This window comes from Phaenicophaeus curvirostris, chromosome 18, assembly GCF_032191515.1.
Source record: "Phaenicophaeus curvirostris isolate KB17595 chromosome 18, BPBGC_Pcur_1.0, whole genome shotgun sequence".
NCBI lineage: Eukaryota > Metazoa > Chordata > Aves > Cuculiformes > Cuculidae > Phaenicophaeus > Phaenicophaeus curvirostris.
The window spans coordinates 14,583,242-14,611,059 of NC_091409.1; the positions used below are offsets into that span (position 1 = coordinate 14,583,242).

General features: G+C 50.3%; 1 protein-coding gene across 1 annotated transcript; it reads right to left on the reverse strand.

Moving 5' to 3' along the window:
- Positions 1 to 13: 13 nt before the first annotated feature.
- On the reverse strand, positions 14 to 27,818 carry CEP250 (centrosomal protein 250). Its single transcript, XM_069871702.1, has 29 exons — positions 27,792 to 27,818; positions 26,304 to 26,386; positions 25,577 to 25,742; positions 24,154 to 24,260; positions 22,736 to 22,963; positions 21,858 to 21,954; positions 21,297 to 21,395; positions 20,143 to 20,304; positions 19,679 to 19,857; positions 19,064 to 19,246; positions 17,977 to 18,121; positions 17,570 to 17,716; positions 17,161 to 17,391; positions 16,237 to 16,430; positions 15,614 to 15,741; positions 15,255 to 15,424; positions 14,198 to 14,341; positions 13,515 to 13,816; positions 12,334 to 12,493; positions 11,251 to 11,563; positions 10,695 to 10,822; positions 10,220 to 10,340; positions 8,385 to 8,539; positions 3,876 to 6,710; positions 2,823 to 2,975; positions 2,551 to 2,664; positions 1,881 to 1,928; positions 766 to 1,028; positions 14 to 207 (listed from the first exon to the last, which is right to left on the reverse strand). The coding sequence occupies exons 1-29, from the start codon at positions 27,801 to 27,803 to the stop codon at positions 192 to 194; spliced, it is 7,083 nt and encodes a 2,360-aa protein (XP_069727803.1). The 5' UTR covers positions 27,804 to 27,818; the 3' UTR covers positions 14 to 191.

The following is a 27,818-nucleotide window of genomic DNA, read 5'->3' on the forward strand; positions in this document are numbered from 1 at the left end:
TTTATTCTTATTGTTTCATTAAAAAGGAAAATAATATTAATAAGAAAATAATTATATATATACAAATATACAAATATACAAATATACAAATATACAAATATCACCCCCCTCACTGACGGTGCCGTTGCTGCTGCTGCAGCACAGGCACAGGGAAAGGTCCCAGGTTGGACTTGCTGGAGGCGGGAGCTGATTCAGGAACGCAGGTATCTGGGATCGGAGGCAGGACAATGAGATCCTGATTGGGCACCCGGCATTGAAGAAGAGGCCTGACGCTCCTGATCCCCCAGTTCTATCCCAAGTGTGAGGTTTATGGGATGGAATTCTCCACTGGCCAGGTTTGGGTCCCCTGTCCCGGCCGCTCCTCCCTGTGGCTGTGACTCTTTTCTACCCCTTTGCCTCATTGCGCCAACTTGAGAGGAACCTCAGTGTCCCCAGGGATAAACATAGAAATATTTCTTCCCAGCAACAGCACGGTGCTTGGGGATAATCGTAACCTGTAAGCGTTACCACGTCTAGAGACAGTAGAGACAGTAACAAGTAGTTAGCATTCAGGAAACGGAGTTGATTAGAGGAGACTGAGCCAAGAAGTTAAAAAACTGGTTCCATTGCAGCTCAGAGCAGAAGTCAGGCCCACGACTGGCCCCACTCACACAGGCCGGCACCACTCCTGTCCCGCCGCTGCTTCTGGACTCGTACCTTGTGCCAAGCCCCCAGCACGGCTCCCAGCACCTTCCAAGCCCGTTTGCCGCACGCTGCTCCTCTTACCTCAGGGCAGCGCTGCCGGCAGATCTGGGTGTTGAATGCAACGGCTGTTGCGCAGGAGACTGATCCAGAGATGTCAGAGACCGGTCCAGCCTCTGCGTCTCCGCCTCCAGAACAGCCGCCTCGGGGTCCCTGACCACAGCCGCTAAGGAGTAGGACAGCTCCTGGTGGAGCTCCGACAGCTCCTGGCTGGTCTTTGTACAGCGCTCAATGAAGTCCTGCTTGTGCTTCTGCTCCTGCGCCAGCTGCGTCTGCAGAAGGGACACCTGCAAGAGGCAAAAGGCCGAGCTCAGCCAGCCCCGCGCTGCCAGGCCCAGCCGGAGCTCCACGGCACCGGCGGGCAGGGAAGATGCACCCTCTAACTCCAGCCCTGACAAACACCTTGTCCCTGGGGAACGGGAAGGAACAGGACCCCAGAGTCACCCTGAACTGAGCTCAGGTGATCAACAACTCCGGCTCCTTTCTGTCAGACCATTCAGACGTCCAACCCCACGACATTCCCTGGGGTTAGAGACAGAGGCTCCCGCAGGATTTAGAAACTCAACCCTTTTCCAAGAGAGAGGTGTGGGCTACTGCCTCCTTGGTTCCACCAGCTCTCTTCGCAGCAGGATGGGCTGCTGGCTACACGTGGTTCATCAGAACCGTTCAGTGAGGATCTCCTTAAAAACTTGACAGTGAGCCCGTGAGAACAGAGGAAGCTCTCCTTTTTCCTAACTTGAGAGCATTTCACGAGGGAGCAGAACCTTAAAGGCCTCCTTAGGCCTTGGGAATCCTCAGACCCTGTGGTTTCCTGGCCACACAGGGTTGCACCTGCTGGGCTTTTGGGACCCGGGAGAGACCCAGCTGCTCTTCCCCCTGGGAGGTTTGTTCAGGGCAGCCACAGCCTCCCTGGCACATTGCCCTCTGGCTGCTCCGGAGCAGAGGAGAGGCACACGCAAAGGCAGACAGCAAAGGGACCTCACAGCAAGCCAGACGCACAGGCTGGGGAAGAGAGGGATGGATCTGAGCTCCTCTCCAAAATAACCAGGGCACCTTTGGGAATCTGGGCTTGGAAGCCTGAAAAACCCTCCTGCACCTCAGCCACAGCAGCTTTCAATGAGAGCTTTCCTGCTCCTCACCTGGTTCTGTAACTCAGCTAAACGGCTGCAGCATGTGTGAGACTCTGCCTGTGAAGAAAATACAAGGATTTGGTTTTAGTCTCACAGTTCAGCTACAGCCATGATCTATATCCAGCTTCTATTATAGAATCGCTTGGTTGAAAAACACCTTAGTGATCATTGAGTCCAACCGTACCCATCCACTACTAAACCAGATCCCTGAGCACCTCATTCACCCGTCTTTTAAATACTTCCAGGGACGGGGACTCCACCATCTTCCTGGGCAGCCTCTGCCAGGCCCCAAGAATCCTTTCTGTGAAGAAATTTTTCCCCCTGTCCAATCTGAACCTGCCCTGGAGCAGCCTGAGGCCATCCCCTCTCATCCTATTGCCTGTCACCTGGGAAAGAGACCAACACCCACCTCTCTAAAACCTCCTTTCAGGCAGTTGTAGGCAGTGATGATGTCTCCCCTCAGCCTCCTTTTCTCCAGGTTGAACAACCCCACAACCTTCAGCCACCTCTGACAAGGATTGTTCTCCAGCTCCTTCTCCAGCTTCATTCCCCTTTTCTGGACGAGCTCAAGGTCTTTCCCTCCTAGGAGGCCTGTGCCGGGGGCTGCTGCCACAGGGATTCACCATCGCTCCTCTGTACGGCCAGAGCCTCCTCCCACCACCTAAGGTTGTGTTCTCACCTGTCTGGACGGGGGCATGTTGTGCCGGTCAGAGTCGGAAACAGAAAATCTGGAGGCACCTGGCAGCGATTGATCCCTGAAATATCTCTTCAGTCTCCTCCGTTCACGTTCCACCTGCACGATGAAGAGAAGAAAGGGTCACAGAAAGCTGCCAACAAACAAGGAGCGAAAGGGACGGCAACAAGCAGAGGATTCCCCAGTGCTGGCTGTGGAGATGTGCTGTGGTCCAGAGCACCGCGAAGCTTGGCAGAGGCAGCGACAGCCTGTTTTACCTGCTCAAGAGTCCTGCACAGCTCAGCATTGTGCTGCTTCAGCTCCGTCTTCTCATCTTCCAGCCTTGTGACTGCTCGTTGCAGACACTCCAGCTGCTGCGACAGGATTCTCTTCTCCGAGAGCCAGGAGAGCTGCTCACGTTCTGCAAGAGCCTGAGGGGATGCAGAGAGGAGACAGGTTACAGCAAGGTTAGCAGGGCCAGAATCAATGCATCAGGCAGAGTGAACGGACTCAGGAACGGACAGCGCTAAATCCCCTTTTCCCTTCTTCTTGGCCTTCCACAGGCTAAAACAACACAGTCTCTTCTGACAATGTTCTTCTCTAGGAGAGACCCCATCATCCATCCCCAGCTTTTGGACTTGATTCAATGAACAGTAACTGTATTCTTTAAAGTATTTCTGGGCTCGATAGAAAACATTCCAGCAGGTGAATGTCTCTGGCTGGAGCTACATGGACAGGCAAGCCTCTGGCTGCAGTCAATGGCTTCTTTAGCCAAGCAGGTCATGTATTTATGGGAGAATATATTCCCATTTCTTTACAGGAGTCCTCACAGGGAGGACATGGAGCTGTTGGAGCAAGTCCAGAGGAGGCCACAGAGATGATCTGAGGGCTGGAGAACCTCCCGTACGAGGACAGGCCGAGAGAGTTGGGGTTGTTCAGCCTGGAGAAGGCTCATGGGGGGACCTTAGAGCAGCTTCCAGTCCTGAAAGGGGTTCCAGGAAAGCTGGGGAGGGGCTCTGGATCAGGGAGTGCAGGGACAGGACAACGGGGAACAGTTTTCAGCTGACAGAGACTGAGATGAAATCTCAGAAAGAAATGTTTTCCTGTGAGAGTGGGGAGGCCCTGGCCCAGGTTGCCCAGAGCAGTGCTGGCTGCCCCATCCCTGGAGGTGTTCCAGGCCAGGCTGGATGGGGCTTGGAGCCCCTGATCCAGTGGGAGGTGTCCCTGCCCATGGCAGGGGTGGAACTGGATGGGCTCTGAGGTCCCTTCCAACCCGAACCATTCTAGGATTCTGTGATTTTAGTTGACTGAGGATCAGTCCCAGTGCCTACCTGAAAGTGAAAGCGGTCCTTGTCTGTCTCTGAAACTCTGCTCCGCAGGATGGCTATTTCCTCCCTCAGAGTTCCATTGGCCATTTCACTCTTGGTGAGGGCAAGAGTCAGGTTTTGTGCTTTCTCTTTCCATTTTTCTCTCCTTTCATTCTGCTTAAAACTAGCAGTTACATCCTCCAACTCTCCCCGCTTTGCTTTCTGCTCCTCTTCCAGCTGCTGGGTGGGCTCCTCCTGCCTCTTCAAGAGGCCACCTCCCTCCTGAAGAACTTTCCTCTTTTCTGCTGCTTCCTCTTCCTCCCATTTCTGGAGTCTCTGGAGTTGTGTCTTTAGGGTCTCCACTCCATCTTTCCATTCCAAAGCTGATGTTAGTTGTTTCAGGAGTTCACTCTGCTGCCCTAGCTCTTCTTCTCTCCCTGTCAGTGTCTTCTCTAAGAACCCAAGTCTGTCTCTCTGGTACTTGATCTCTTCATCCTTCTTTGTCAGACTCTGCTGAACACACTGGAGGTTTTCCCGAAGAGCTCTTACTTCCTCTTCTAACTCATTTTGCTCACTTTGAGTCTTGGTCTCTTCTCCCTTCTCAGACAAGGCTTCTTCCAGGAGCTTCTTTTGCTTTCTCTGGTGTTCAGCCTCATCATTCTTCTGGGTTTGCCTAAGCTGGAGGTTCTGCAAGTTCTTCAGTTCTTCTTCTTGGCACTGGAGTTTTTGCGTAAGAGTTTCATTGACTTCATCTTTCTTCCTCACTGCTTCTTCAAGCAGATGCACTTGCTTCTGGCATGATGTTAGTGCTGCCCTCACGCTCTCTTCACGACGCTGGAACCCGTTCAGTTGCCCTGACTGCCTGAGGAACTCCAAATGGGTTGTCTTCACCCTTTGCCTCATTTTTTCTAGATCCTGCTGTAGACTCTTGGCCTGCCTGCCTTGTAATTCCTTCTGCTCTTGAAGGTCCTGAACACGCCTTTGCAAACATGCCGTCTCTTGATCTCTAGCTTCCAGAGAAGACTCAGCATCTTCCAGTTTTTGCAGCAGGGCTTTGGTCTGCAACACCGCCTCCTCCTTTTGCTGTTGAAGCTTAGACAGAGCCTCCTCCAGAACCCCGATCTTGGTTTCCCTTTCTTCCAGGCTCAGCTTGGTTGCTTGAACATTTGTCTGCTCAGCTTCATGCTGTTCTTCCTTTTCCTTGCATGCCTCAAGTTGCTTTTCGAGGGATACAATTTCTTGCTCTCGTTCCTTTAGCGCCACTTGAAGATGCTGCAGGATTTCTTTCTGCTGTTCAGATTCTTGTTCCTGTTTCTGGAAGATCTCAATCGCTTCTTTCTGAGATTCAATGACAAAATCCTTTTCTTTCAGTATCACCTCAATGCATTCTAAGTCTCTCCGCAAGGCATTCATCTGTTCTTCTGTTTTTTCCTCATGGCTCCTTCTTTGTTGCTCTTGGATGTCGAGGAGCTTGTCCTTTTCTTTTAGGGTTTCTAAGCTCTGCTCCAGCTGGTCACAGACACTCCTTAGCTGTGTTTCCATGGCTTCTCTGGCTTCCTGGATTTGCTTTTGTTGCAACTCAAGCTCTTCATCTTTTTTAGATAAAGAAAGGGTCATTTTTATTACTTGACCATGAAGCTCTTGCAGGCAGCCCTCTTGCCGCTCCTTGTACTGCTGGAAGAGTCTTAACTGATCCCTTTGAGAATCACACTCGCTCTCTCTGTCCTTAAGAGCTACCCTCAGGTGTTCAAGGCTCACATGCAGAAATTGAACCTCTTCTCTCTCCTTTTCCAGTTCTTGGATCTGCTGAGTCAGAGACATAAGCTCCATGTTTTTGTCCTTCAAGTCTCCTTTCATACAGTCAAGATCCATGAGCAGATTTCTTACTTGTGATGTACTGTGTTGTTCTAAAATCATTATTTTCTCCTCCTGGAATTTAATCTCCTGGTTCCTCTCTTCCAGCTCTTTGCTCATCTTGTTCACAAGAGTCCTCTGAGTTTCTTGCTGCTTCTCCAGCTCCCGTATCTGTTCTTGTTGGGATCTGATCTCCTGGTCCCTCTCTTCCAGCTCTTTGATCATCTTGCTCACAGCAATCTTTTGTTTTTCTTGCTGCTTCTCCAGCTCCTGTATATGTTCTTGCTGGGATTCTGTCTCCTGGTTCCTATCCTCCAGCTCTTTGCTCATCTTGACCACAGCAGACCTCTGTGTTTCTCGCTGCATCTCCAGCTCCCGTATCTGTTTTTGCTGGGACCTGATCTCCTGGTCTCTCTCCTCCAGATTTCTGCTCATATTGCTCACAACGGTCCTCTGCATTTCTTGCTGCTTCTCCAGCTCCCGTATTTGTTCTTGTTGGGATCTGATCTCCTGGTCTCTCTCCTCCAGCTCTTTGCTCATCTTACTCACAGCAATCCTTTGTTTTTCTTGCTGCTTCTCCAGCTCCCGTATCTGTTCTTGCTGGGATTCTGTCTTCTGTTTTTTCTCTGTTATATCCTTAAGAGCCTGATCAAGAGTAGTTTTGTGCATTTCTTCCTGCTTTTCCAGTATTCTCATCTGTTCCTGGTATAACTTCACTTCTCCCTCTCTCTCTGCCAGGACAGCAGTCACATGAGTGAGAGTCTCCTGCAAAGCTTTTGCTTCTGCTGCCTCTTTCTGTAGAATCTGGAGTTTCTCCTGCTGCATTTCTACTTCCTCACGTTTCATTTTTAAGATTGACAGTGTGGTCTGGAGTTCTTGTTCAAGGGAGTGATTCGTATCTGTCGCTGCATTTGCTCGGGTTTCAGAGGCTGCAGCCGATTCCTGAAGAAGGTTTATCTCGCAGAGCAGCTTTTCTTTCAGTGCCTGCAGGCTGTCCCGTTCGTGCTGCAAAACAGGGAGGAAGAGATCCAATCATTCCATCTATGTTTGGGTTTCATACTAGGTTTGAACTCCTGCTCCAGCAGCACAAAGGGCTGAAGCCTGAGCTTTTAGCAGAAAACACAAACTATTCAGTTGGTTTCCCTGCTGGATGTGTATTTTCTACTGTCACTCAAAGAGATGCGAGAGCTGCACTGTATTTATCAGCCCTGTCCAGAACTGCTTTCTGCAGGCATCGTAAATAAAGAAGTGGGGAATCACCAATCCCGTCAGCTCAGCTGCACTGGCTGCAACGCCCCGGCCGGTGCCCTGTGCGTCACGGTGCCTGTAAGGGCATTCCCAGGGCAGGACGCCTACGAGTGGGGCAGACCTACCCGATACCTCCTCAAGGCCAGCGCTTGGGAGATCTTTCTCAGTCTCCCCCGTCTCACCAGCTGTGCTCACAGCACCCTTGGCAAGGAGCTCCACGCTCCACGGGGCTGCGCCGCTGCACCTTTACCACTCCGGGCATCTGCAACCAGCGAGGCTCCGGCTTCATCAGCTGCTCTTGTTCATCTCTTGCAGAAGAGACGGAACGATCGCTCCCCGTCTCTCCCTGCCTCTCAGGATGCTGGAGACCCTTCCTGCGCCACCCTTTAGGCTGCATCTTTCCCAGCTCACCCAGCCTGACACACCTTTCTTTTTGCCCTTCTCTGAACCTCTTCTGGCTCTAGCGGGTTCTTCTGGGAAGGAGCTGCCAGTGCAGCAGCCCAGACTTAAAGTCCAGGCTAAGCAGGGTTTAGCCGGGGGCACGATGATGTTCTCTCTATTGGGAAGCAAGGAGAGTTGACCTCTACCGTGTAGGATTTTCCTGACACCATCCTCTAGAGCCCCACTGCCCCTCTTGAGGGCGTAACCCTCAGATGACTGCCTGTCACTCTGTGTTTGAAATCAGGAACAGGTTTCCCATGCAGATTTAGCTGGATCACCACTTTCATGTCTCCAATTTCTCTACTTGTTCCTCACTGTCTGCTCTCAGACGGGCAACGTGAAGCAGTTTCTCTTATCAGCAGACTTTGTCTTCTCAGCCCTTTTTCCAGATCCAGATCTTTAGAAATCTAATATGGATCTGGACACAAAAAATTGCCCAAACCACACATCAATAGAGACAAGTTTGAAAATTTCTTTGCCTTAAGCTTCAAGGGCAGATACGCTCAGAATTGAGGAAAATAAATACCTTGAGTCATAACTGGGTTTTATGTGGCTACAGCATCTTTGCCTACCTGCGTTCAGAACACAATTGTAAACGTTAAACCGAACCCCAAGCACTGGCATCAATAATACTCTCCTGCTCTTGTGGTTGTCTGTGGTCTTTCCACACAGTCGGTGACATTGGTCACCTTAGCCATCTCTCCTTTCTGGACTCTCCTCTCTCACTCAAGGTGAGGGCCCTGCTAACTCAGCCTCATGGCCTGGCAGGACAGCAAAGGTCTGGGCAACAAGGAATCAGGAGTGGAAGGAAGGGGAAAACAAGAGATACTTGGTCAGCATTTGTGTACCCCGTGTCCTCTCAGATCTGGCTGAACCTCTGCAACCCCACACAGAACCAGCTCTCCCCTGGGAAAAGTTACTTCTCAAAATTATGAACACAAGACCAAAATATACATAAGAAATCGCCTTCATAGCATCTGCCAGCCTCACCAGGACATCCTTTCTCTGCTTCTCAGTGTTCTCGAGCTCCCTTTCCAAAGATGCCACCTCTTGCTGTAGAGTCCAAGCCTCCGCCTTTAGAGCAGCAGCCTCTTCCTGCAGGGCAACTTGGAGAGAGTTCTTCTTGCGTTCCAGCACCTGTGTCTCTGCAGCAAGAAAGGTGAAGGAGAAGGTGAAAAGCAAAGCAAAACCAAACTGATTTGCATCCTGCAGAGAAAACATCATTTTCTTATCTGCCTGCCTGTGTCTTCCAGGCCCAAAGCCAACAGGACTTTCACAGCAGACAGAAATAAAGGAAACACCCAGGCAGACAAAAGAAGAAGAAAGGAAGTGGTGAGGTTGAGAAGAACAGGAGAAGGTGCTTGCTTTTCTGCTTGTTGAAAGGCCAGGGCTGAGGGCAGGGCAGTGCATCCCCCACAGTGCTAGAAGCAGCAGAACCAACATTGATGGAACAAGGACAGAGCCGGTAGGCGAGAGTCAGATCCAGAGTCCTCCAGGAAAAGGAAGGAGCAGCCAAAACAAAAACTGACTGTGACACTTCCTGCGTGACCAAGAGGATCCAAGAGATGTTAAGAGAAAAGAACAGATGTCAGTGTTGTGCTTGAAGAAGCACTTTGGTATTTGTCCAGAGGAACGCCAGGGGAACACTTTGTGCACCAGCAGGAAAAAGAAAGGAAATGTTCAGGGACACCAGGACAAGAGCAAGGCAAGAACAACTGAGCTCACATCAGTACCAAGAGTTGAAGCAAGAAGGACTGCAGAGAGTCAGGAACTAAAAGCTAAACTGATAGACTGAACTAACAAACAGAGATTAAAGGGGGAAAAAACTGACCAGCAGGACAGGCGGGATCATTCCAACAGCAGAATTTAAGGAGCAGAAACTGTTCTCGTATGTAACAGCTCCAGTAAAAACTATGGCTGTTCCATAAACAGAGATGATCCAAGGCCTGGAAAAGCCTCCTGTAAAAAGTCTGACAAATGATAAGCCGTCCCATCTCAGAGAGGGAACATGAGGAAACAGCTGTGGAGGAGGCAACAAGCAATGTCCACAATTCCCTGCTCCTGCAGTCTGAGGCAAGGGAAACAGGACAAGGAGGTGAACAAGCCATTCTGATCTGGAAAGTGGGACAACAATGACAGGGGAAAGAACAAGGATGCCTCTCCAGCTCCGATCTTGAGAGGCCAACAGCCCTGGAGGCTCTGCGAGGGCCTGGAGACTGGGGGAAGAGGTGACCAGTAACATGCGAAGAAGAGTTTAGAGATAAACCCAATGTGAACACATTCCAGCGTGAAGCTGGAAGTAAGTGGCCAAGGAAGTAAGAAATGGTGTTTACTATGGTTGCGAGCTCAATCACCAAATCAACACTAGCCAGGGAACAGGTAAGAAGGATGCAGAAGAACTAGGAACCAGAGAACTAGGAAAAGCAGCAGGAGAAAGGATGCAATAATACAGCAACTTAACATTGAACGGATGCTCTGTGAATCTACCATGCAAGAAGAAAGGGAAGTCAGTAAAGATCAGGCTTTTTGCAAGCTGGTGCTTTTAACGAGCACACAAAGAAAGGCACTGTGAGGCATGAAGCTGTGCCTACATAGCAGTGATGGAACCCGAAAGGCACCACCTCTACACCTCTGTCACCAGCAGCGCAGCAAGATGCACTGCCAGCCGCTGGATTTCTCGCTATAAGCAGTGTTCAGTGGTAGCTCTCATGCTTGTTTCTCTCCTCTTCCCATCTGCAGGCACCGCACCTTTCCTCTGTGTGGTGTCAGAGCTCCCCACTGGAGAGACAGGATAGGGTCAGTGGGGTGGAAAGCAGAAGCTATACCTTCCTGGCTTTGGGCCAGCTGCTCCTGCAGCTCCTGATTCTGGGCACTTAGATGGTCTCTTTCAGCTTGCATCTCACTCAGCTCCAGCTCCAAGTCCTGTATCTTTCTCCTTGCACCGTTCTGGAAGAGGTAAGAAGAGACGTGTCAGAGCCACTGCTGGCCGGAGACAGGGAGGCGGAATCATAGAATCACGGAATGGGGTGGGCTGGAAGGGACTTTAAAGACCATCCAGTCCCACGGTCCTGTTACAGGCAGGGACACCTCCCACTGCACACAAACACCAAGGCAGAAACAGCCAAGGCAGGAAGGGGCAGTTGGCTGGAACTGGGCACGAGATCCCGACTCTCCTTTCTCCCCATGGCACAAGCCAACCAGGCCCACAAGATTTCACAGCCGTTCTGCCTCTGGTGCCTCTGCCTGTCCGTTCTGCCCAGCGCAGGGACAGGGTTTCTAGAGGCACCGCAGCCACGTTACCAGATCTTGCTGAGCCTGCTGCCCGTGCTGACGCAGGTCTTGTAGGGCCGCTGCCACTCTGTCCACTGTGAGCTCTGCAAGGGGGTCCCCGGCCTGAGAAACAGTTTGGTCCCAGACATGACCCTGCTCTGAAGAGAGAAGCCATTCTGTTTCAAGCTTCAATTGAAGGGTCTACAACAAACAATGCCTCTTTATACACAGGGGAAGGTGGCAGTGCCTTTGACACAGTCCTAGAGGTCACATCACAGCAAGACGTGTGTCACAGGCTAACGTTCTTTTGATGACCACTAATGTCAGCTCTGCCCCAAGGAAGAATGCACATGCCCTATGACTTGACATATGACTTGGGCCCTATTTCATTTTGATGCTGGTCATTTCTCCACATACACCACGGACTCAGCTCCCTGTAGGGATGTCAGGATTTCAAGACTTGTCAATGCTTGAGTCACCCTGAACCAATGAGTCTGTCACACCAGGATTACAAAGTACCACCCCTCCCTCCCTCTGCTCTCCGTTATGTGCTCTATAGACTTGTTAACCCTGCTCCCACACTTGCCTGAACTCCAAGGAACTAAATCTCCGCTGTCACAGATCACGCGGTGGAGAACCAAGCGCAGTTGGTCCAGCTGAGATTGGGCTTCGCAGTGGGCGCTCTTCGCCTGCTCACACTCTGCAGCCAAGGCTTTTGCTCTGCTCTCTGTGCTGCAAAGCTGCAAATGCAGTTCAGACACCTGATCCTCCAGCGTGCGCACAGTGTCTCTCAAGAACAGTTCACCTGCTCGGGACTCCTCCAGATCCTGGAGCAGCTGCTTCTCTCGAGTTGCTAGGCCAGCCTCCTTCTTCAGCACTTCTTCCTGCAGCGCCTGTGTCTGTAACACAGATGCACGGAGCCTCAGCAACAGTACTGCAACCGAGGCAGAGGAGCAGGAAGCACAGCAAGAGGAGAAGGAGGAATGACCTCAAGCAAAAACCACACCGGAAACAGAAGGTGCAAAGCTAAGTATTCAAATGGAGGAAAAAAGGCTGTAAAGAGCTACCCAGAGGCTGAGGGGGCAAAAGAAGGTTCCCCATCCTCAAAGGAATGGTCCAGCTGTAGGGCTTTCCTGCTTTCCAGGCTCAGGAATGAAGCTCTGGGGGTGTGGGTGAGAGTAGGGGGCTGGCAAGGTGAGGGGTAGATCAAGCACCCCAGTGTGGAAGGCGAGGTTGCCAAGCTCCCAGGGGACACTTTGGAGAACACAGGAAGACAATCAGCATCCTTCGTGCTGCACCTCTGAAATGCAGAGATGCATCTTGCTGAGACGGAAGCATCTTCCAGCAACTGCAACAACCCCTTCTGTGTCACCAGATCCCTCAGTGTCTGACAGAGGGAGGAACACCTTCTGGGGACAATTTGTAAAGACACTGAGATGCTCCAAAGGAGCCTTCTGTTTCTCATCAGAGATTTAATGCCATGAACTTTAATGCCATGAACTATGAAAGAATGGGGGAAACAGAGGCAGATCCAGCCTTGATCTCAATGTGCAAAGTCTCAGCAGAAAAGGAAAGAGCGTATGGTGTTGGGAGGGGAAACAAGCTGGGCCTACGAGTTAACGGGGTTATTCCACATCCCTGGAGGAGACGATGCTAGTGCACAGGTCACCTGCTCCTTGAGCTCTTCAATTTCTCTTCTGTCGTCTGAATGTTGCTGCTGGGCCTGTTCAATCTCAGAAAGGAGCTGAAACACCTCCTTCTGCTGGGCAAGGTTGTTTTCTTCCAGGGTTCTGAGGTTTAGTTCCTTCTCCTCCAGAGAGTGAGACAGTCTGAAAGAGAGAGCAGGCAACTCATCACTACATGGTACAACACTCAATAAACCCTTAGGACTCCCACAACCAAGAGAAAATCACTTTGTCTGCTGAGGTTTGTCTGAACCAGGAGGCTGCTTGTTCAGCCTTGCGCCAGGCTGGCGGCCACACCTGAACTTGTGCCCCTTCCACAGGAGAAAGGCGAGTTCCTGGCCAAATACCATGGCATTGTGAGATGGGGTGGGAATAGAAGCATCACAAGGTCTGGAAAGGAAGACATTGAGGAAGAGGAAGACTTTGGTTTGGGCTGATGAGACTGTAGGGGAGAAGTCTGTAGATAATTAAGAGATATCTTCTTCCCCTCACTTGTTCTGGTAGGAATAGCAGCAACTGACAGGGAGGTGATCTTTGGGGAGTTCCTAAGGATTGCCAGCACCCATAGAACTCTCAGCTCAAGAAATGAAGGCCAATACTAGAACTGGCAACGGAGGCTTGGAGGAAATACTCAGATCCTTACAGAAGCTGTAGGATTCCTCACAGAGGAAACAAGAGAGCACTCATTTCTCAGGGGACTCAGAGGAGAATCTGGCTTAGTTTGAAATCATGGGTTTGAGATGGCTTCTGCCAAGAAAGGTATCAGGATGGAAAACCGATACAGATCCCAGACGTGTAAAGTTCACTGGGCCCAAGGTGGAGCTGATGGATCTATCTGGCTCATTATCCTGCCACTCATCCTGCCTTCTTTGGCGCATTTCAGGTTTGAAAAGGCTGAAAGTTTCATTTAACAATATTAATACTGCTGATCTAACGAAAGAACACCTCCTTTTAAGGAAAGGACTACTCCAAAAGCCACTGTGTTCAGAAAAACTGTAATTGAAAGAAAAGAAAATGAAACACAACATCAAGAGAATGAAACGTCTGCATGGATAGGTCAGAACTCTGCTTTTTAGGCAATGCTGCCAGAGCCACTTGTATATGCAAAGACCTGAAAGAAGAAATCCATTAAACAGAAGGGAGAGTCTCACAGGCTTCCATTTACCTGGCATTTTCACTCTCAAGGACCTTCAACGAAGCCTGAAACTCTATGTTGTGACACTTCACCTCTTCCCATCGACTCCTTTCCTCCTCCAAGGACTGTAGACACGCTTGCAGCAACTTGTTCCGATTTTCTGCCTCCTCCCACTGACTCCTCTTCTCCTCCAGGATCTTCTGGAGATGCACAACCTCCAGCGTCTTCTGCCTTGACAGCTCCTGTGCCTCACACAGATCTTGCTGAGCTTTGTGGCAAACCACTTGCTGGGACTCTTCGAAGGCTGCTAGCTGACAGGTCAACTCTTCCACCTCAAGGCAAATATAACAAAGCAGTCAAACACTACAGCTTGTACCTGTCAGCCACATCGTACCCTGGGATGAAAGGGAAAGAACCTAAGCACGTCACCACATTTATCCAAAAGACACCAGAAAAACCAGGCTAGCACGAAGAGGCCAGCAGGAATCCATTCTGATGATTGCTGGCCAACAGGCAGAAGGACTGGCCCATCTGTCCAGGGCAGCAGCTGAGGTTCAGCTGACCACTAAGTCTCCTCCAGCCCAGCCCAGATAGAGACCCCGCTTTGCTGGCAGTCAGGGGGATGATCCCATCAGCCTGTTCCACAACAGAAAGGCAGGAAGGGGAGAGACCACCTGGTTGATGCCTGGAGGATCTACTGCTGCTCAAATCACCTGGTTTTGTAGAGCATCCTTCTGCTGATGAAGGACATTCATTTCCTCTTTGATGGTTTTGACTTCTTCCTTGTGTCTGTTCTCCACTGCCTTGATCTCACTCTGACTTTCCCGCAGCTCTGCCTGCAGCTTCTCTGTGATGTCCTGTAAACAAAGAGAGCAAGTTATGGGGACCTACCACCAGGTACAGCCTTTTCCTACTTCCGTCTCAAGATCATATGCATTCAGCCACTACTTTCTGCTTTTCTACTCTACTCTGCTCTGCCTCCGTTGTAAACAGTCCTTACTGTCGCTAATCTCTGGAGCTTAGCCGGTTCTTTGCTTTCAGGGCTGCCGTAGAACAGAATCACAGGATCCTAGAATGATTTGAGGTGGAAAGGACCTCAAAGCCCATCCAGTTCCAACCCTGCTGCCACGGACAGGGACAATTCCCACTGGATCTGTTTGCTCCAAGCCCCATCCAACCTGGCCTGGAACACCTCCTGGCCAGGGATGGAGCACCTATAACTTCTCTGGGCAACCAGGGCCACGGCCTCACCACCCTCAAAGGAAAACATTTCTTCCTAAGATCTCATCTCAATCTCCTTTCTTTCAGTTGAAAACCGTTCCCCCTCATCCTATCCCTGATCTCCTGTAGCCCCTGGTCTAAAGTTTCCGCAGAGCCTTCTCTTCTCCAGGCTAAACACCCCAGCTCTCTCAGCCTGTCCTCATACAGCAGATGCTCCAGCCCTCGGATCATCTCCGTGGCCTCCTCTGGGCTCCACAACAGCTCCACGTCCTTCCTGTGCTGAGGACTCCAGAACTGGATGTGGGACTCAAGGTGAGGTCTCAACAGAGCAAAGCAGGGTGCTGAATCCCCTCCCCCAGCCAGTTGGTCCCACTGCTTTGGATGTCTTGTGGACCTTCACCTGTCTGCAAGTACGAGCTCCTGGCTCTGCTGCCTGGCCTAGCTACGTGCCACCCATGACAGACAATTGCTGCCATCTCACACACTCAAGCTACTATAAAGCCAGCCCACAACCTTGCTTGAAGAATTCGGAAGCGAACTCATTCCTACCAGGTCTTGCAGAAGCTTGTTTAGTTCCGCTTCATGCTCGGTTTGCTGAAGTCTGAGGCTGTTGTCATACTGCTGTTCTGTCAGTAAGAGCTGCTGCGCCATGTTTTCCCTTTCCTGCCTCAGCAAAGCTCTCTCTGCTTCCAGTTCTGAATGAAGGCACTTCACTTCCCCTGCAAACACCACAAATGGCAAGATAAGAGTCCACACAGACAATAGTTCTGATTTACTGACCTAAGGCAGTGTAGGAGGGATCCCTCCAGCTCCACCACTCCTCAGAAGTACTGCAGACAGACAGTTATATCCACACAATCTTCTTTACACATGCGGACCACCAGGAACAAAGCACATGAAGCTCTCACCCTGCACCACCTCTTTGGCCTGCGTGACTGCATGAAGTTGGATTTCAAGCTGACTCCTGTCAATCTCCAGCCGAGATAAGTGCTGCTGAGCCTCAAACAGGCTGGATTCCAGGCTCTCCTTCCCTGACCTACAGGTTGTGAACATGGAGAGAAATGAGTTACTTGCTTCTGACACTCACAGAGAAGAAGTCGATCGAGATCCCGGCATGTGAGTATGGAAAACAGGTTGTACGAAAACCTGTGTACAGGAAACATATTTCTACTGTTTAAAAGAGCAATGCAGGCCCCTTCGAGGGAACATCCAGGCTTTCCTTATGTCCCAGCAGAACAGAATGCCCAGCCGAATTTGAACACTTTGGGCTTCCCACAGCAATGGACAAGGGGGGAAAACCACGAGCCCAAGGCTCAGGAAAGCTTTGTCAGCTTTAGCTCTCACAATAATAACAGTCAAATCAGGGGATACTCTTTGGGGGTTTGTTCCAGATTCTTCCATTTTCTGTCCACTGAAGGTGAAAACACCTGCAAAGCAGGCAGGATGCAGTAACTCCTCAGCTGACACTCACCACCTGTAGCATCACAGACATTCAATCATGTCCTGTCTCGGGGCTCCTCCCTGCCCTTACCTGGCCTCTGCCAGCTGCTTGGAAAGGCCTTGTCTGTCCCGCTCCACGGCTGCCAGTCGCACCTCGAGGGCAGCTTTCTCCTGCAGCAGCAACTCCTTCTCCTTGGACACCATGGCCAGGGTGCACACCTGGCGAGAGGACTCCTGGCGCAGCTCCTCCAGCACACGGCTCGATGCCTCCTGCTGCCGGGACACCTGAGAGCGGGACAGCGGGCAGTGAGCGTCCTGTCCCTGGAGTTCTGTGCCAGGGCCGCTGCTGACCCCGACGGAGGAGAAAGAGCTCCTGGGCCGGGCTTGGAACGGGAAGAGCATCTGCTGGGCATGCACCAACCCCCTGGGCTGCCAAAAGGCACCAGCACTGCTGACCCGAATGCGTGGGGAAGGCCTCCTGGCTGCCAGCAGACGGCTCCCTCAGCACAAACGCACGCACCCCACGCAAGGGCTGTCAGGCAAAACCAACACATTTTCCACACGTGCCCCTGCGCCAACTGAAATCCCATCAGAATGGGATTTCCCATCAGAATGGGATTTCAGACCTCACAACAAAAAGCACAAACAGAAAGATGCAGCCCTGTTCTTCACTTCAGAGCTACCGAGTTTGTTTCTTTTGCCCCATGGGAGAGCAGGAGCCCTGCTCAGACTCATGAAAAATACTATCACCTCCCTGCTGCTTGTCAAGAGCTAAAACAGAGGCCAACACAGACAGGTGTATTCAAAGCATCCGTAGAAGCAGAGGACAAATCAGAGAATTGCAGAACAGCTCTGCAAGCCATTAACACCTTTCCCACAAGCAGCAAACAAAGCCTTCTGCCCTCCAGCACTACCAGCTGCCTCCTTGACGAAAAATCATGCAGAACCCAACAGCCCAGCTCCACTGAGCCTGCAGCCAAATGCACACCCAGAAGCACAAGGGTTTGGGTCTCACTTGATGGAGTTTCGCTTGGGTTTCTTCCTTCTTCTCTGCCAGTCCCATCAGCTCTACCCGCAGTTCCTCCTCTTGCTCTTCTGCTTTCTTCAGCAGCTGCTCCAGGTGGGCTTTCTCTGCGCAGAGATCTTCATTTGTTCTTTCACACAACTGCAGCTTCTCCTGGTCAGAGATCTTTGCTCTCTCCATCTCATCCACTTTCCCTAACAGAACTTCATTCTCTTGCTCCAGCTACAACCATAGAAGAGATAAAATACAGTCAGATTTACTATGAAGGCAGAAGTTTGGCTTGGACAGAGAAAGGAACATTTCCATATTCAGTCGGTCACGCTGTCAGAAGTCAAGAGCTCGGAAAAGAAGCAGCGGCTGGAAATGAATGCCTAGCAAAACCTTTGGCAAGTCAGCTCACCTGCAGCAGAAGCTTGTTCAGCTGCACTTTATCCAGTGCAAGAGCTTCATTGATGCTGCTCATGTTGGCTGTCACAGCTTGTAGATCACCTATTTCAGCATTCAGCTTGTTCTGAGCTCCTGTCAGCTCTGCCACTGACTGCTCTGCCTGCAGAGACAGAAGAACCAAGGCAGGAAAATCCCTGACTTCAAGCACTGACTCCACATCCCCCATGTGCCTCTGACATCCCCCTGGGGCAGTGCTCCCCAGAAGCTTGTAGGCACCAAAGAGCCCATGTGCTCCGATCATCATTTGCCCAGAAGGAGAACATTCTCCCTGTCTCCTGCTGCCAGAAACAGCATCCAGGGTGGCCTTGTTGTCACAACTCCCTCTCCCGCAAGTGCTGCCTAGGAATGTGGTGACCATACCTTCTCCAGGGCCACGGTCAGCTCATGTTTCTCTTGCTGCAGCAGATCCCTCTGAAGGTGCGATTCCTCCAGCGCTTCCCTTGCAGCTACCAACTCACTCTGCAGTAAAGAATGTTTTCCTTCAAGTGCACCTAAGTCCTTCAGGCTACAAGAAGGGGAAAGACAAACAAGTCTTTTTGTAAAAGATTCTCCTTTCCAAAGCGAAGCACACAGAGTATGTCCCCAAAAACGCAGCTGGAATGATTTCCAACAGCTTTCTGTTGACACCTAAAGAACGCTTGAATTCCCTGCCAGAGCTCCACCACCTTTTGTCATTGATAGAAGTGAAGCGCTCGTCATTGAGAAGTAAAGCAAACTTCCAAAAATCACAGAACGTTCCCAGAAAGTGCAGGAATTCTCAGAAGAACAGCTTCTGGCCTGGTAGTTCTCTCTCCTTTCCCAAACACTGGACACAAGACTTTCCAAAGTTCTTCCTTGGGTCAGGAAGACTTTTTAAGCCCAGACTTATATTCCCACAATTACTGTTGCCTTTAGCAATGAAACAATGAAAGAGCCTGTGATCTGTGTGAGGAGGAGATGTGTATGAATTCCACTACAATAATCACAGGATCAGAGGATAATTCAGGCCGGCAGAGGCCCCAGGAGGCCTCCAGCCCAATCTTCAGCTCAAAGCAGCTGGGGAAGCTATGGGAACAGTCCTGGTTGGTGAGGGCTCTATCCATTTGTGTCTTCCAAACCATCGGGGATAGAATCTGCACAAACCTCTCTGAGCAGCCTGTTCTGCTGTGTGAGTGCCTTCACGGTTCAACATTTGGTTCTCCTTAAATCCAGTCTGAGCCTCTTTTGTTTCAGCTTATGCCTGTCATCAGCTACCCTGGTCATGTCTGGAACGATTTTTAAAGGCCCACAAAGAAAGTATGTGGAGGACGCAGCTATGCTGTATGTCAGCAGGCAGCCAGATTTGCTCACAAGCTCCTTTCACCTTTCTATGCTAGAAATTATGAGCATGCAAAACTAATTCTTTTACAGTGGGCCTCTTGAAGTCCATCAATATCCACCTCTGCCTAGAGAAACATTTAACACTCACAGGAGCTCCTGGTCGCAACGTACTCTCTCCATTGCTTCTTGCTGCTCTAACCTTTTCCCCTGGGCTGAATCTTCCCTCAGTTGCAGCTCAGTGTTACTTTGGCGCAGACTCGAGGCTTCTTGCTCCTTTACTTCAAGCTGTTGCTGCAGCTCATCTTGGGTTTTCTCAAGGTTTGCACAGTCGCTGCAGAGACAAGGCTCAGTTAGAAGAATGAAGAGGCCTGAAGAGTCACGGATCCCATTTGCATCACGCCAGGATGCAGTTGTGAGGAGATTTCTTTACTGTGCTCCCCACAAGGTAACTGAACAGCGAAAGAGAAAGGAAGGCAGGCATTTGCCCTCATTCAGTGAGAGGCAGCAGCTAGCAAAGGGCACACAAAGAACAGAATTCAGAGAAGCAGCATCTCGAAAGAGAAGCATCTTTACACTACTGCTCTAAATCTCCAATACAGCCTTAGGATTCAGAGTAGAGCATGAAAAAGCAGTGACAGGAGGATGCTAAAGTGCCAGAAGCACACACACACAGTAGGGCAGGCAAGTCCCTTGCCTGTAACACCTCTGAACTACCAAAACTGGAAGCAGATTGCCCCTAGAACATAAGAAAAAGAGGAAATACCTTCTGAGAGCTTCTACCAGAGACTGGAGGTGCTGCTGGTGGCTGCAGGATGTCTTGCATTCCTCCTCCAGTTGCTCAACCCTTTGCTGCAGCTTCCTGCACTTCTCTTCCTGCTGTCTGTGCTGGCGCTGCAGGAAATTGATAGAGTCCTGCCTGGCAGAAAGCTCTTCTTTAAGGGCCTGCAAGGAATAGGCAGGGAAAGAAGGTGGCTCCAGATAGCTGGGAGAAGCAGCAAGCAGAGACAGCTCGCTGAAAGCAACAGCTGTGACGAGGTGGTGGAGATCAAGGAAAGAAAAGCAGCAGAGCACAGGGCTGATGAGACTGGCAAGAAAATACGGTACCAGGAGTGGGAAAACTAGAAAGCAATTGGCTCAACTGGCTAAGTAAATGGAAGAGTTTCAGGCTAAATGAGGCATTAGCAGCTGAGCCTGTAGTCAGTGGTGAAGAGAAGCAGAAATTCTCACCTGTGTTGCTCCTCGCCTCCTCGCCAGTGCTTCCTGCACCAACACAAAGGCATGTTCTGCATCAATGGAACCTCGACAAGAGAGGATGCTGCTAGACTCTGCATACTGGGAACTGTCAGTGCAGATAATGCTGACCGCGCTGTCGCTGCCATCTAACACCGCCTGAAAGCCCACATCAAGCTGTTATTTCCTGTTCATACTTGCTTTTCTTTATCTATTTCTCCTTTCCCCCTGACTTCACCATAGAGTCATTAAAAAATCAATTCTCTCATTTCTTCAGTCATCACAGAAGTTTCCCCCTGTGGCCACAAGTGTTCTGGAGATTTCTAAATACAACTACTTTAAAGAAGAAAAAACAAGTATGAAGTGGCTGGAAGCTCCTTGAATGCTCAGTTTCTTTAAGTGCTCAGAAATTATTTTGGTCTCCTTCGGCTTCTTAGAGCCACATACACAAACATCAGAAAAACACTGGGAACAGCAGTGAAAGGAACCATGAACACCGACCAGGGAAGAAGGAAGCTGATGAATACTGGAAAACAGCAATGAAAAAGCGAGTGCTTATAATTACTCTGAGCAGTAGCACACAAGGACAGAAGTAATTGCATAAGGGGAAAGAACTGACTTTGTCAGAGGCTGCGTAAAAGATCTGATAATTAAACCCCGCTCCACAGAGTGGAGATGAGGACTAAGTTACCCCTGAACAGTTAGCCCAGTTGTAATTGTGGGCAGATAGTAGCGGTCAGTGAGGGCAGAGCGAAGGAGCAGTTAGCAAGGGCATCGAGCCAGTGACCTTTATAAAAATCTGAAGAACAGCAGAGTCATTGCTCGAGGAGGGTAGGAGACTCCTCCAAGAAACAGCGGAATATAAATGGCAAGTAGCCAACTCAGAATGCACAGTCCAAGAGAGACCTCAGTGGAACAGTGAAGACAAAGGTACTGAAACTTCTAGCGATTCAGCTGAAGGGTCACAGGACAGCTGGCTCAGGAGTTAGAACAGGGTTTATGTCAGAAAAGCAGTACAAAAATTAAATATCCAGTAGCAGGTAACACAGACAGTACCCAACATAGATATCTGTTCCCTGGGCTAGTCTGCTGCCTTCCTCAAGTACTTTCAAACCAAATTTACAGAGGTGCAGTCCCAGCTTTGTACTCACCTCAGTTATATCTTTTATCAACTTTTGGAGGAAAAGATTCTCTTCTTTGGCACTTTTGGTCAAGGAAGCTTCATATTCTCTCTCTAACTGACTTGCTTCCTGAGAACAGAATAAGGAAAGGGTGGGCAGGGAAGAGCTGCTCCCCTCCATAACACTCCCATCCTCAGTGGCACCATCACGCCATGAAGTCTCAGCCCTAGTGAGTCCAGTATATTCCTTCCCATATCTATTCCATTCCTTCTCTGCTAAAACTCAGAAGAGAAAGACCAACAGCCAGTTTTTATAGGCTGCTATGAAGCTGTCAATTCCAAGGAACTTTGATCCCAAGAGATGAAAGCCACAGGCAGAGCAGCACTGGTGCAACCCCTCCAAGTTGTTCACAGCTCTGCTGGCACCTGGACTGACTCTACGTGTGCCAAACACAGAAGGAATACACTGGAAACGTTCCCATACAGTTAACATCTTTACCAGGCCTTCCCTTGAGGAAGCCACAGCTCTGTGCTAAGGCTGTGCTAAGGAAAGCAAACACTGGGCTCTCTCCCAGGTTAAGGGAACACATACTAGAATCTCCAGAGTGTCGTTAAGTATTTTCATGGTCTTCTCCTTCTCCTCATTCTGCTTCTGAGACTGTACAAGCAAGGCTGAGAGCTCCATCACCCTGAGAAGAGAAGGTCCACACGCCATTCCAAAAGCACTGCACACCATCACCTGTTAAAGAGCTAAGCAGCTCCCAAACGCCCAGCAGAGAAAGTTCAACCCAGAAAACACAGTAAAAGCAGCGTTCATCTCTACAGGTTAATATGCTTGATGTTGCAAAATGGGACTTCTTGTCCCAAAGGCCATCTGCACTCAAGTCTCACAAGGAGAAGAGTCTTGCAAGGAAACCTGAACACGAGGAAAAACTTTCCTGTGAGGGTGCTGGAGCACTGGAACCAGCTGCCCAGGGAGGGTGTGGAGTCTCCTTCTCTGGAGAGATCCAAACCCACCTGGTCGTGCTCCTGTGCAACCTGCTTTAGCAGTGGAGGTGGACTGGGTGAGCTCCAGAGGGCCCTTCCAACCCCACCATTTTGGGATTCTGGATACTGTCAGCACAGAGGTGCTACACTGCTTATAAGGCCCTTGGGTAAATTCCTCCCAGCTCCTTCAGCACAGCCCCGGGTGGCAAAAGGGCTGAACAAGAGACAGAGCTCTCTGGATTGGTCTCAGTTTTTCACCAAGAATCAGTTAATGGCAAAGACAAATGTAATGCTTGATCTCTTCTCCAGCCTTGTCTTGCTCAACACAGCTTCTGCCAGTCAGTTTTTCCTGTTGAAGGCAACAGTCTGATCAGGGACAGACAGAAGGCTGTGAAGAGTGGGTGTCAAATGTGAACATCTGGGAATCTCAGAAGCAGCCACAAAAGATAATGTTTTTAACAGCAAATTTTAAAATACTTTTACCTGTCTTGAAGCTCCTTCTTCTCCGGGTCTTCCTTCACTTCTAAGCACATCAGCTCCTGAGCCTTCTGGCTTCTTTCCTGTCCCACCTGCTGCTGGGCCTCATCCTTCAGGAGGCGTCTCCCCCGAGTGAGGGGCTCCCAGAGCTGCACAGCATGGTTCAGGCGGGAGCAGTGCACAAGTAGAGATCCAAAAAGTCTCATTTGCTCTGCCTTCAGCTCTGATAAATCTCTGGAGGAGAGGAAAGAAAGAGTTGATGTTCACACCTTTGTCTTTATCAGCTGCCTCACTTCTGGAGCACACAATGGTGCAACAGTAAAGCTGGCAGGAAAGGGCTGCTGGAATTGCTGGTTTATCCTCAGAGATAAGAAATGTATGGCACAACCAAAAGACTTCAAGGACCTCCAATTACTCTTGCTCCTGTTCTATCATATTAACAAACTCTAATTATCACTAATAGATGTAAGGAATTTCACCAAGGTCCCCAGCTCTTACACCCAGGGGCCAGCCTTAAGCAACCGATAATTATCAACACTTGGCCCACCAAGAGGCTCCCACCAACAGCTACATAAGAAACACTTCAGCAAGGTGGTGTAACAATAAGCCTAGAATGTTGTAACAGAAAAGCACACGTGACACAAGAATTAAACAGTAGATCAGGTATATTCTCATGTTAAAGAAGGCTCATAATCCAATAAGATAAATGGCTGACAGCAACCCAGCATCTGAATTGCACGCTGACATCAGAACAATGCACTATCACAGCGAGACTATTTTTGTCTGTGCAGAAGGCAACCTCAGAGCCCAAGAACAAGGAAATAATCATAAAAAGAGGTATAAAACTGAGAAATAACAAACTGGAATAATATAAACTGAAGAAATAAACTGGAGAAATGCAGTAACAGAGTAGAGAAGCTGTTCTTTCTCTCAACAGTGTTGGTACAGGGATAAGCAGATATGAACTGAACAGAATAACCTGGAAATGAGAAGAAAAAAATAATATATATACTCATGAATGATCTTTCCATCAGGAGCCATGGAAAAAGGAACCCAGTGAGATTTAAGGGAGACTTTAATCATTCTGTTAAAGTGAGTTCTCTGCCTGCTGCACGCATAGCTTTGTGGGTCTCTTCCAGTGTCTCCACACAGGCCTGGGCCTGCGTGAGGGAGCCCAAGCATCACCACAGTCAGTCACCGGTTCAGGGCCTCTCCCTGCCCCAGCCCCTCGCCTTTAGCCAAAACCAGCAGCAAACAAAAAAATTCTGAAAAGAGCCTAAAGCGCGCTCAACAGCATCACTCCAGGCTACCAAAGGAGAAATCGGACCTTCAGCCACAACTAAAGGAACATCAAGCTCAAAAGGCAGGTGTGAAGGGGAGCTACGTTTCAGTCCGCGAGAGGTCCAGCCTCAACGCCTACGTACCGGTCAGTGGCTGTCTTCATCTCCAGGAAGCGGCGGCGGAAGGTCAGCACTTGGCGCCACAGGCTGAGCAGACGGTTCTGTTCACCCCTGAACTGGCTGTTATAAAACTGAACAGGCAAAGACAAAAAGAAATGCAGTTCAGCCTTCGCCATCACAGTGTGAGTCTTTCAGATAGGGTGCGTATAAACACAGTATCACAGAATCATTAAGGTTGGAAAAGACGTCTCAGCTCATCCAGTCCAACCGTCAACCCCACTGTGCCTGCTAAACCATGTCCCAGCTACAGCCACATGGCTTTTTAACCCCCCTAGGGACGGAGACTCCACCACTGCCCTGGGCAGCCGGTTCCAGTGCTTGACAATCTTTTCCAGAAGGAAATTTTTCCTAATATTCAATCAAAACCTCCCCTGACGCAACTTGAGACCATTTCCTCCCACCCTTGTTCCTTGGAATCAGAGCCCAGCACCCACCTCCCCACAACCTCCTTTCCAGGAGCTGCAGAGAGCAATGAGGTCTCCCCTCAGCCTCCTCTTCCCCAGGCTAAACAGCCCCAGGGCCCTCAGCCATTCCCATAATCCCTGTTCTCCAGACCCTTCCCAACTGTGTTCCCTTCTCCAGACGTGCTCCAGCCCCTCAAGGTCTTCCCTGCAGTGAGGGGCTCAAAACTGAGCTCAGGATTTGAGGTGCGTCCTCACCAGCACCAAGCACAGGGGGACGATCTCTTCCGTGCTCCTTCTGGCCACCCCATGGCTGATCCAAGCCAGGAGCTGTTGGCCTTCTTGGTCACATGAGCCACTGCTGTCTCATGTTCAGCCACTGCCACTCAGCACCCCCAGGGCCTTTTCTGCTCCGCAGCTTCCCGGCAACTCTCCCCCAAAAAGAGGACAACTGTCATAACCAGATCTCCTTTAACAGCGACTGCAGCTGGGGCATCGACCGCTGAAGAGATGCCACAGAAGCACCTCCAGCAGACCCACCACCTGACCTCAGAGAAGGGAACACCCACACTTCTCCTGCAAGGGCAGATTTCAGCAAAGGAAACCAATCGCGATTCATCACTGCCTTGCAGAGGTGTTAACAGGCTTGGCGGAGGAAGACAAAACCAAGACCCTCCAAGATCAGTGTCAGATTTGCTTATTGGTAAGGCAGGCCTGCCTATTAGAAAGACGACCAGTCTGTGTGACCACCCTACAGTGCCCAGACACAGCGAGCATTGGCCTGTAGGACCAAGCAGGGTGTCACAGCAGTCCAGGCATCTTCCATCACCGCTCCTCCATCCCACACCCCTCTCTTCTGCTTGTCAACACCCACACATCCTCAGTGCAGCCACAGCCTTCATACAGCAAGTTCTCTCTGCTGGAAATAAAACGCAGTCTCATTCTACAGTGGCATCGCGTCTGCCACTCCCAGAGCCGATCCTTACCTCCCGTTCACTGCGCCACTCACTTTCCTTCCATTCCAGCTCCTCTCGGGCCCTCATCCAATCCGCCATCAGTTTTCCAAGATCTTCTTTAAGGGCAGAATTAACCTCATTCGCTTTATTGAGGTGCTCCTGCAGGACAGCGTTCACTTCTGCCAGATCCTCAAACCTTGGAAAGGGAGAAACAGCAGTGAGGACCCTGAACAACTGCTGCCAACAAGCAGCATCCTTGTGATTTTCCAGCTCCCTCAACACTGACTTTGTTGTCAAACTGACAGGCAGTAGAAGTGCTTTCTAGGATTAACTAAGATCTCTCTGTGAAGGCCTCTCCTTGCACTAAGTCTTCAATTTCCACCTACAATTTCAGTTTCCCCTTCCTCTGCAGCTTCGATGATGCCCACGGGTAAGGTGTGACCTCCCCCTCGGTGCTGCCTGGGCACTGAATGCACCCCCTTTCTCTAGCATTGCCCTCAGGCGCTCACCTACCGAACCACAGAATAATTTGGGCTGGAAACGGACCTGTGGAGGTCACCCGGAATAAACCACCCAAACAGAGCCATTCAGCACACAACGCTCTTCCTGCACCGCAGACCAGATGGTGGGCCTTTTCCCTTTCGAAGTAACTTGCCCAACTGCTTGCCCCAGGGACACGAGATAACACTGACAGGTTTTCCCTTGCTTCCATGAGGATCTGGGATACCAGGCATGAGGGGATGCTTCTTCCTTGTACCTTCGCCGTTCCTCTTCCAAACGAAGCAGTGCTTTCTCCAGGCTGCTGTCTTCTATGGCTTCCCATTTCCCTGGACGGGATCCCTTAAGAAGAAAGGAAATGTATAGTCAAATTCTTATATTCCCTTCACTACTCTTAGCATCCATCGCTTTCCCCTCCATTCGATGGTATCCCAGGAGCTCGTGGCTCCTTCAAGGCCTAACAGCGTCGAGGCTACGAAGAATCACAGAATCACAGAATCACAGAATCACAGAATAACCAGGTTGGAAGAGACCCACCGGATCATCGAGTCCAACCGTTCCTACCAAACACTAAACCATATCCCTCAGCACCTCGTCCACCCGTGCCTTAAACACCTCCAGGGAAGGTGAATCAACCACCTCCCTGGGCAGCCTGTTCCAGTGCCCAATGACCCTTTCTGTAAAGAATTTTTTCCTAACGTCTAGCCTAAACCTCCCCTGGCGGAGCTTGAAGCCATTCCCTCTTGTCCTGTCCCCTGTCACTTGGGAGAAGAGGCCAGCACCCTCCTCTCTACAACGTCCTTTCAAGTAGTTGTAGAGAGCAATGAGGTCACCCCTCAGCCTCCTCTTCTCCAGGCTAAACAACCCCAGCTCTCTCAGCCGCTCCTCATAAGGCCTGTTCTCCAGCCCTTTCACCAGCTTTGTTGCTCTTCTCTGGACTCTCTCCAGAGCCTCAACATCCTTCTTGTGGTGAGGGGCCCAGAACTGAACACAGTATTCGAGGAGCGGTCTCACCAGTGCCGAGTACAGAGGGAGGATAACCTCCCTGGACCTGCTGGTCACGCCGTTTCTGATACAAGCCAAGATGCCATTGGCCTTCTTGGCCACCTGGGCACACTGCTGGCTCATATTCAGTCGGCTGTCAACCAACACACCCAGGTCCCTCTCCTCCAGGCAGCTTTCTAGACAGACTTCTCCCAGTCTGTAGCACTGCATAGGGTTGTTGTGCCCCAAGTGCAGGACAGAAGAGGAAGGGAGGAGAATCCCGCAGTGGGAATAGCTCTCCTCAGTCTCCCACCACTGTGCTCTCTCAGCTGGGTACCCTCAGCTCACGACCGCCAATGCTCCCTCAAGCCTGAGAACGCTCTCCTCGTCTCCTACCCTTCGTTTCCTAGGTTTATGTTAGCCGCAAAGCAGAAAGGAGAGCACAGAGACAGCTCTCGCTGTTGAACACCAGCATTCCTGCCTTCCAAAACGCTCTGTTTCAACAAATCCTTTTTCAGAGACAGACACACAACATAACAGGCAGCAGAAAACACTCCTGAGACCTACGGCAAAACGTTAATGCAGCAGTAAAGCCCTCTCCCACAAAATTAAAACCACTCTTGACAGGGTTTTCTGGGCTGGCATTTGTGGGACAGCTGCTGCTCTGGGAACAGCAACTGGACAGACACCAACAGGCAAATTTACAGCATTTCTTCCAGCCCAGCATTAAGAAACGCTACGGACACGAGCTTTAGTCAGTGACCTGCACACTCATCCCTGCTGCTTCCAG